The sequence below is a fragment of the Amia ocellicauda genome, chromosome 5, assembly GCF_036373705.1.
Source record: "Amia ocellicauda isolate fAmiCal2 chromosome 5, fAmiCal2.hap1, whole genome shotgun sequence".
NCBI classification, from domain to species: Eukaryota; Metazoa; Chordata; class Actinopteri; order Amiiformes; family Amiidae; genus Amia; species Amia ocellicauda.
Window position 1 is genome coordinate 18,796,963 of NC_089854.1, and position 10,395 is coordinate 18,807,357.

Sequence of the window (10,395 nt, forward strand, 5' to 3'; positions counted from 1 at the left end):
GAACTAAAAATAGCATACTAATAGGGGATGATCCCACGTTTAGTAAGCAGCTCCATACTTAAGTTTAATACCCATTGCAATGAACTTGGCGGCTGAAGTTAGTCTCCAGCTCCGGAATGAAAAGGTCTCCATTGCAACGAACCCCAAAATCACTGCTGCCCTCTAGATGAGACTAACTGAGTCATACTTCTGTCCTATGGGCTAATTATGGACAGTACCGTACTATGTGGAACAAAATGTGAAAAATCACACTGTATTGACAACTTTTGTAACTGAATCACTCATAGCTCTATTCATAAGCACAAATCTTTTTTGGTTGTTTTGTTTTTGACATTGACAATGTATTTGTAATGTATGAAAAGCGGTGTACATGGATGAAACTGAAACCTAAAAAAAAATAAGATAACCACTGCGCAAATTGTCGGTTGAAAGTTTTTAATAAATACTATGACATGATTAAGAATATAGGGTAGCCTATTGAAAGCTCTACACGAATTATTACCCAACTGGAATTGTATATAACACGATATACTTATACTTTTTTTTTAGTATAATATTCAATCATATTTTTTTATTATAGGCCTATAGCTATATAGCCTATATTCACAAACAAAAAATAATTAATTCTGAAGCAAACATATCAACTATTCTACTACAATAAATTAGTAGTAGTAGCATTATATCGTGTTGTTCTATAGCATTCTCATTTCAACATGATTAGCAATACCACTGGCATTCTACAGAATAAAGACATAATAAAGCATGCACAGTTGGGGGAAAAATCAAGAACATGCTATTTTCATTCAACTGTGCATGTGCAATCAGGTGTAAAATATGCCATAACACCGGCTTTCAAAGCCAGTGTTAATGGGGGTGCAATAGAAAAAAGTAGGCAAACGTGTTATTCCATCCATCCAATTATAATAACGGTAATGGTCTGTGGGAAATGTAGTGAAGTAAAAAGTAAATGTCTAATTGTAGTGTGGTTAAAGTAGTTAAAAGTTGGCAAATAACAAATACTCGAAAAACATACTTAATTTACTTTACACCCTTGCACCCGATTGCTTCTTCGGTAGATTGGCTTAGGTCCGACTGTAGCCTTTACACAGCGTACGCTGGCATAGAGCAACCCTAAAAGTGGTCAGTGTAAACTCGGTATTACACTGTATATAAAGAAGGAGAATATTTTTTACTTGATGTTATTGCAAAGCATTTTTTATTTATTAATATCTACAAATTGTTTATTGTTTTGTATGAATTTGTTTATGTGCAATATTGTTTCTTATTCATTTAGGTGCTCAAGAAGGAAAACAAAATGTTCTTAACATTTCCAGACAAAATGTATGGTTATTGCTACAATAATGCCCACATTTAAATTGTAGTGTAAAATAGATTACATATATCTGAAAAAATAAGTTTTCAAGCCAACCAGTATGTACTTTTAATGTATCAGCAGTGCAGAAATATTTTCCCGAAGTTAGGAGTCTGTGTATTAATTGATAATTGTAGCTAGTAAAAAAAAAAAAAGTCACTATTTTGAAAGCTTCATATTGTTAGGAATTATATTTTGATCTATGTCCAGATATAGAATCGAGAGAGTTTTATCCTATTCATCCACAGGTGACAGGGATTGAAAATGTGGTTCTATTTTCACCTGTTTCCACAATGGTGGACTGGGCTTACTGAGAATATCTGTTAAGAAGTACCTATATACCATTCTGATCTTCTCTTCTACATTGTTAGTCCCTGTAATATGTGGACCATTTTGTTATGCTTGTAACGTGTATATGTAGACCCTAGTAGACTGTATGTCAGCATTTTTCAAACTAAGCTGACATGGATAAAGACATATGCTAAATAATAATGTTTTTAGTAACAGTGTATATAGACACCAACTTTAAATGCAATATATATATATATTACAGATCTAAAACACATCTCCTGTTCTCATTCACCTATGTGCATTGATTTTGTGGGTAAAGTAGGTAGCATTGGGGGACATAAAGCAAACGAAAAATGACAAATAAACAAAATAATGAAAGGTTTATCCCCAAACGGTTGCATTATTTTTTCTCCTTAACAAAACTAATTACAGAATATTAGTTCTATAAAGGCATTTAGATTACAAAAAAGTACAGTTCTCTTTACACAAATTCTCATCTTTATAAATCACTGTATGCACTTTCCTTTTTCCAACTACCAGATTAATGTTGATAGCTGGTATAGAAAAGTATATTATTATTACACATACTGGCCCAACCAGTTAGTCTACCCTTAACTCATTTTATATGTAAATATGTATAAGTATATACACACATATACATGAGTAAATATGTATGGTACATTTGAGACACGATTTGGACATAGGACATCTCTTTGTGACATAAACAAAATAGCTCATTGAAAGTAACAGAAGCTAGAAACAACTTAGAAATTCCCAGCAACTTCATTGTAGAAGGGTACAGGTATAATCAAAATGGTAAGTACTTTACGAATGTAGTGCTCAGAGAAGTGAATACTAGTGTATAAAATATAACACTTCCATGCTTATATGTAGGAAGTCCCTTAACACATAAACACCTACCCCTCCCCCTCAGTACATAAACAAAGGGTTGTCACAATATTCATAGGAAAACAACCTTGTACCTTTCTAAACAAAAATATTTTAAACCTGCAATATTGTTTCCCCTTTAAATCAAAACCTTTAAATCTTCCCTCATGCATCTTTTCACTTAAAAATAAAATACAATCCAATAAATCTATTTGGTTAATTGTGGTGACAACATGCTGTCTAATACCCCTCTAAATGTCCACGCACACAACTTGAGTCTCTGTAGTGCTTACTAGAGCTACCTCTTTATTATACAAACAGGAGGACTTTACATTAAAACGTTCCTGCACCAGTGCAAATTTTGTTCTAGGTTAGTCTCTTTAAAGCAGGGATGTTAAACACAGGGAGGCTGCTATTCAATTGGTCTAATTACACAATGAAGTGGATGAATTGAATAAGTCTCTGTAGGTTCCAGATTTTATTGTGGGAATAGCTTCTTGAAAAGTCAGTGGTAATTAATAGAATGTAAATATCTCAAATAAGCATAATTGAGGAAATTACATTTAGTAATTGAATACTGGAAACTGGAACTAACACAACAATCTGCTCCCTCCTGAGAACCGATTTGAATGCTTCATCACTGTAGAAACGAGGAAATTATGATTACATGACCTTGTGGTATTAAATGTATCATCACTCACCAAGGCATTGCTCCCTTTTGAGAGCTCTGCTAGTGGAAAAAGGTGACTAAAGTTAGTAGCTAAAATTCATGTACATTTTGATTAATCCACCCAATACATGGTTCAGATGTGTAACTGAGCGCTTAGCTGGAATGAAAAGCAGAAGACTCTGTAGACCAGGGCTAAAAGTCTTAGCTGTAAGTTCTGATTTTATGTAGTGTGTCAAATAGAGTTCAGGAACCAGGTGCATCCAGAAAAATAAATCTTATTGTATTGTATTAAAGTATAGTGAAAACAAGTATGAATACAACAGCTTTTTCTTTAAGTTGTGAACTTACCAACTTCAATTTGTTTAAGGTACTAAGGTTTCTATGGAGAAACATATCTGAAGGTATTTAAATGTAAATGCCACCAGTACCCTCTCACTACAGTGGTCACAGTAACAGGAAGCAGTACATCTAAATAATCTGGAGACACTTAATACATGAATTATTTGTATTTTTAGAACTGCTTTTTCTTTCAAGACGTTAATCAAAATGTCATATTTATATCCTGTTCAGGCACTTCTCCCTTCAGCAATATATAGAAATAAAAGGTATTAAGCTAGGTGAGGGGGCAAGGGGTCTCCAGGAGCCAGGGCTGGTGCCCACTTGTTTACGTAAAAGCCTTGGTCTTAACCAAAGCCCTAAATTAAAGACCACATCGCAGGTTCTGATGGGGATTTCCTTACTGCTTACTTCCTACAGGACCGGTATGTCTGGCCACTAAAGGTATGAAGATCAGTCCTAATGGAGTGCAGCATGTATTCACAAAGTCCCTGTACACATTCCACAGGTGTAGTGTCTGCAACACGAGGCAAAAGCAAGAAACACATCCTCCCTCCAGTACTGCAACAACAAGGAAGAAAACATGGAATCAGCATTTCCCATCTCCGGATCAGCTTGGGTGGTTATTTACAGTCAGCAGGAAATAGCCCATTCCCAAAGGGAGCAGGAACAAATTCCGGAAATTCACAAACATCCATCTTTCACACTAATGTTTGTCATACTGAAAAGATACAGGGCAGGTTGTGGAAGCATAACGGGGGGTTGAAATCAGTGCCCCAGTGTCTGATCTTGCCTTGTTTTATTTACTCCCTGAATTAAAACTGGTTTTGTTTTGATTTCCTGTAGATGAGCTCTGATGGATCTTTGTTGGAGTGCAAAACTCCAGGGAGATGAGAGTAAGTGGGGTAGAATTCTCCTTCCCCTCTTAAGACATCACAACAGAGCCTTTTAAAATGCTGTTAAAATAATGAACATCAGATATCACCTTTTCAATGCTTATCTTTAAAGATGCACAGGATTTAAAGTAATAAAAAGCTATAAAACTAAAGTGATTCTATTAAGTTAGTCATTTAGACCCATGAGCAATCTAAAACATATGTGCCTAAAGCAGTGTTGCTGAAAAGTGTTTAGCTTCATGTAAATTAAAAATTGAATACACTGGGAAAACACCTGGATCAGAGTAATCACCTGCCTTCTGTATGAAAATAAAAGCACAAAGAGAAACACAATGACTCATCTCCCAACTAAAAGAGCTTCAATTCTCTCACTGACACTACATTAATTTAGAGATACATAGATAATGAATTGAATACCACTTTAAACTGAAAATCTGTCCAAGCCTGGCTGGAGTGATAAGGCAGTTAACAGGTGTCAGAGAAGTATTCGGTCTTCAATGAAACACCTTTAAAGGCATAGGTAAATATTTATTTTTAGGGTAACATCTGTGCTTCATCTTGAAAAGGAGCACATAGCCTTTGAGAATATCACTATTTTTCACCTGTTGCGTGTGTGTTTATACAGTACATGTTTCCATACATTACATTACTGTTGTAGAATAAGGGGTGCATCACTGGTCCTGGAGAGGCCCAATTTATCACATTTTCTATGCATGTTAATCATGTTAATCTAGACTAGCCAATAAGTGGTTAATTTATGTAATCAAGAGATAAGAAATCCAATCAATAAAAAGGGAGACAACACATGCACATCCAAAATCATATGGTGCTGGGTAAAAAAAAAAAAAAAAAATGCATATCAACGTTTCGATCTAGTAATGTTCTTCATCAAGATAAGTGTTCACACACAATCACATTCATACAAAAACACACAATCAATTGATAAACAGTCACTGAAAATAAGTTAATTGGGTTTAATCTCAATTGTCTAATTTACTACTACTATAGATTGCATCCATTGACATTACACTCATAAATGCTTTTGCATCAATTACATTAAATACATACAAGCATTATAAAAATAATTGGATTGTGTTTTTTTATTCTTTCGGTGTTAAATTGCTCATGCGATTGCACTGATGTTGATGCTATATACATACATACACTGTATATATCAAAATGTGTCACATCACATTAACTTGCTGATGGCAATAATTGATTTGATAGTTACATATTTGGGATATTCTATTACAAATACTATCATGTCTATATATTTAACAGTTTGTAAGATGAAAAATGCATTTGCTTTTAGATTTTTTTAACAGTGTAGCTCTCCAGGACCAGGGTTGGAGTTTTGTGTTGAATAACAGGGCTTCCCAACCCTGGTCCTGGAGGACTCCCCATGTTTCTGGTTTTCATTCCAGACGCAGTTCGTCAGATACTTACCCAACTGATCTCCACCTGTTTGAACAACTAAGAAGGTTGATACAACACAAACATTAATTAAATCATGGGTTCGATTAAGAGCTCAGTTGGAAGGACAAAGAGGCACACAGGGGTTCCTCTAGGACTTGAGAACCAGTGCTGAAGATGACCCCACCCCCCCCCAAAAGATAATCACCTCAGTCTGTCACTGGAGCAGAGCAACACAGATTGCTCACAAAGGCTGTCCTTACTTCCCCTTACTGCCCCCCTGCTCCTCCTGCTCCTTTGTCTTCCCTTCTTCACGTTGCTGGCAGTCCTGGCACTGCCCCCGCCAGTCCTCATCGTCCTCCCTCTCTTCCTTCTCCTCCTCCTTCTCATGCACAATCTCGACCTCCAGCCCAATATACAGTGACACTGCGCACAGCCAGAAGAGGGCAGCGCAGGTGACCACCAGGCCATGCAGCAGGGCGGCCGGCAGGGACAGCAGCATGGTCCTCCGCAGGGCCAGCAGGTTGGCAACATAAGTTGCTCCCCCAAAGGACACGCACACCCCACCTAGGATGAAGAAGCCTGTGGAGCACAATCAGAGGGTCAGTGCCTCTCACTAGAGTGGTCACATTAACAGGAAGCAGTAAATCTAAATCTAAATATATGCCTATCCTATTGTTTTTAGCACGTATTGTATTTACTATATATTGTAATACTTTGGAAATGTTATTGGGGAAAACTAAGTCACATCTGCTAAGAAACATAATGATTTAGATCTGAGCAATGGCAATTTCCAATTGTCAAAACAAATTACACATTGCACACATTTTCTAATTACATCAGTACGGTGCGCACTGGAGTCAGAGCAAGCATAATGGTATTGTAAATTTTAAATTGCAGAGAAGATGTTACAGCAAGGTGATTTAAAGTGCAAGAGTAAGTTGAGAAGGAGCAATAAAAGGCAGCAACATAATGGGAGTAAGTGGGTGTGTCAATTTCTGTGATGCTTTCCAATTTTACCCAACTTCAATACAACTCGGGTCTTGATAAGTGAATATAAGTCAATATAAGGGTATTACGTCAAATCACTTGTTGATCCCAGGTTGAAATCAGCAGCTAGTTAAAAGGTGGGGTCTTTTTTTTTTTTTTTTAACATTAAGAACATAAGAAAGTTTACAAACGAGAGGAGGCCATTTAACCCATTAGTTAATAACTAAGTGATCCAATGATCACATCCAGTCTATTTTTGATTTTGGAATGTTCCCAAATTTTCTGCTTCTACCACATCGCTGGGAAGTTTGTTCCAGATTGTGACAATTCTCTGTGTGAAGAAATGTCTCCCGTTTTCTGTCTTGAATGCCTTTGATGAGTACACACAAACTCCTAGGTCTCTCTCATACATTACTTTCATCTTTCATTCATTCATGACTTCTTCCAGTTCTATTCCTCCCATAGTGTAATTATAGTGGACATTTTTGTTACCTGCACTATTACCTTGCACTTGTCCACATTGAATTTCATCTGCCAGGTGTCGGCCCACAAATGAATATTATCTAAGTCCCTCTGAATAGCCTGTGCTGCTGAGATTGTATCTGCTGAGCCTATTTTAGTATCATCTGCAAATTTGATAAGTTTGCCAACTATCCCAGAGTCCAGATCATTAATATAGATTAGAAAAAGCAAAAGCCCTAGTACTGATCCCTGTGGAACTCCACTAACAACCTCACTCCAGTTAGAAGCAACTCCTCTAATCGACACCCTCTGTTTCCTATACATCAACCAGTTCATAATCCATCTACTTACATTACCCTGAATGCCTACAGCTTCCAGTTTTAGGATCAATCTTTGGTGCGGAACCTTATCAAAAGCTCTGAAAATCTAAGTATATCATATCATATGCTTTCATGTGAACTACAGCTGCAGTTGTTCAAGAAACATGATCTGCCTCGTCTAAACCCATGTTGACTATTTTCAAGAATATGGTTCTCATTAAGATGCTCCTCGATTTTCTGTCTAATAATTTTTTTCAACATTTTACAAGTAATGCAGGTGAGACTGATTGGTTTGTAATTTCCTGGCTCAGTTTTGTCCCCTTTCTTGTGGATTGGTATGACATTTGCAGTTTTCCAATCAGTTTCCCCTGTTCTAAGGGTCAACTGGAATATTTTAGTTAGCGGCCTAAAAATAATTTCCCTCATTTCTTTAAGTACTTTTGGAAACAAACAAATCACCTGGGCCAGATGATATGTTTTTAATTCTGCTAGTGCCTGTAGTACCTCCTCCTCATTTATCCTGATCTGTCTTAGAGTTTGATTGGACTAGTGTTAACCTGTGGCATGTTACAGTTTTTATCTTTTGTAAACACCTCTTTGTAAAAATACACATTTAGAGCATTTGCCACATATTGTTCATTTTCTAAGATACTACAATTTTTAGCATTTAGCCGTTTCATTTCCTCCTTTGACCTCTTGCACTTTCATTAGTTCTAGTTCCAAGAGCTACGTTTCTATTCCCCTTTGCTTTACTGATCCCTCTCTTAACATCTCTTTGCAGTTCTACATATTAATTGTAATTTGTTTAGTCTCTATGCGTTTTGTATGTGCTATACAACATTTTCTCTTTCTCTTGATATTTTTTGCAGAGGTCCTTACCATAAGCAGCCTCCCGCCCCACATCACTCTGTACAAAGGAGATCACACCAATGCCAGTGGCCAGCAAGCCATTCCGGAACCATGACAGGAATCCTGAAACACAAAATGCCTGTAAAGTTTATTTAATTTTTCCATCTTTTATGTGGTCGTCTTCTATGTTTTTTTAATCTATGGGATCCATTCAATAGCTTCCTTTGTCCATCTTTCGATGTGTCCAGCCCATTGCCATTTTAACATTTTCACTCTTTCAATTAGGTCACATATTGTGTTTGTTTGTTCTCAGATCAATTCATTTCTAACTCTCTCTCTCTCTCTCTCTCTCTCTCTCTCTCTACTTGTTATTCCAAACATACATCTTTCCATGCTTCTTTGCATCGTCTGCAGTTTATGTAACATTTTAGCATTTAGCGACCAGGTTTCGCAGGCATAAGTGAGCACTGGTAGTATGCATTGATCAAATACTTCTGTTCAGGCAAATGGGTAGATTTATTTTAAACAGTGTGCCATTTCTTCCAAATACACTACATTCCATTCTCACTTTTCTTTTGAAGTATTCCATAATATCCATATGTGTGTGTTGATTATTATTATTTTTTGAATAGGTAGACATAACTTTTGACTTCTTCAAATATCCATTGATCGATCTCTTCCTAACTACATTAGCATAGCATTGCATTTGATCAAAAAAAAAAACAAAAAAAAACCCAGTTCCCAGACAGATTGAGTGACTTGTTGTATAAGGTCCCACTCTTACTTGGGCACTTCCAATGCCAAACAGGACACTCCCCATATGGAATTTAAACCATCTGCTGACCTGTTTCATGGGCCTTGCGCAGCATCTGAAAAACAGGATGCAGGATTGTCAGTGACAGAGAAACACCCAGACAGAGACTGCAGTGCAGAGTGGGCTAGACAGTCACTAAAGCAGCCAGTAATGTTGGACTTGTTAACACTATTAAATCATTATCATCTTAAAATACTAACTGAAAAACAAAATCTCTAAGGTGCCCTATGAATTTCAGGTCCTATTGACGACCCAGGGTCTAAAACGCTGTGTAAAACGCTTAAACGTGATGTTAGTGCTGTTATTATTAGTGTAAACGCTCAATCATGTGTACATGCTCTGGCCTGTCTTGTGCAGTGTAGAGTTTGGATATACAGGTACGGTTTCAGCAAATCCATCTACATGTAAGCGTTTACATTAAAGGATGCATATTTTATTGATTACAAAATGCCTAACTTTAAATTAACACTCTTTGACAATTGTTACGTTTTAAGAGGATTAAGTGTTTTCGGCATTTTAGACTCCCTGTGTTATGGTTGAACAAAATAACAACGTAGTCCTAAAAAATATAAAAATAAAATCAGCAGCGAAGACAGTGAAGTGGGAGAGGGGTCGTATCTTAATGAATGTGTCCGGAGGTGTAAGGCGACAGTGACAGATCTTACCCATGCATCTGCCTTGTCGAGTTCTGTGTACTGCGGGGGCTCCGGGCCCCGAGACTTGCCCCACGTCCCGTTGCTCTTCTCCCCGATTCGAGCGCGGGGGGTCCCGCTCACTCGCCGTACTGGGGCTCCTGGTCGCAGCGGTCCAGGCCGCCGAAATAAGCAGCTGAACTGAGAAGCAAACCGCGGCAGTTGCCTCCATCGAACCCAACTCGCAGCTGCCATACTCGAAACCAAAACACAACCTTTAACCCCCAAAATCAACACCCACTCGACAAAGACCAAAGAGTCCTTCTCTTAAAGTATCTTTCGTGAAAACACCTCTAACTTGCTATAGCGCCACCTATCAAAAATGTTTATAAAATGCTGACTTTGTAATAGCAAACAATTAGGTACACGGTTAGGTCAGATAATAATGAATATACAGTACAT

The 10,395-nt window shown here is 37.3% G+C and overlaps 1 protein-coding gene across 2 annotated transcripts; it reads right to left on the reverse strand.

The window, feature by feature from the left end:
- Positions 1-418: 418 nt before the first annotated feature.
- On the reverse strand, positions 419-10,395 carry tmem160 (transmembrane protein 160). Of its 2 annotated transcripts, XR_010816771.1 has the most exons (5): positions 9,967-10,395; positions 9,332-9,356; positions 8,518-8,610; positions 6,075-6,448; positions 419-4,118 (listed from the first exon to the last, which is right to left on the reverse strand). XR_010816771.1 is itself a non-coding variant. In XM_066704113.1 (4 exons), the coding sequence occupies exons 1-4, from the start codon at positions 10,186-10,188 to the stop codon at positions 6,126-6,128; spliced, it is 663 nt and encodes a 220-aa protein (XP_066560210.1). In that variant the 5' UTR covers positions 10,189-10,395; the 3' UTR covers positions 5,414-6,125. The 2 variants fall into 2 exon arrangements, 1 of the variants encoding a protein (XP_066560210.1); XM_066704113.1 differs by lacking the exon at positions 419-4,118 and having other exon boundaries at positions 5,414-6,448.

Coding starts and splice junctions, on each gene's coding strand:
- tmem160 (XM_066704113.1), bottom strand. CDS start 10,188: ATGGCAGCTGCGAGTTGGGTTCGATGGAGGCAACTGCCGCGGTTTGCT. Junction 8,611..9,331: donor GCGCAAGGCCCATGAAACAG/GTCAGCAGATGG, acceptor TTTGTGTTTCAG/GATTCCTGTCATGGTTCCGG. Junction 6,449..8,517: donor GGGGCGGGAGGCTGCTTATG/GTAAGGACCTCT, acceptor TGTGCTCCACAG/GCTTCTTCATCCTAGGTGGG.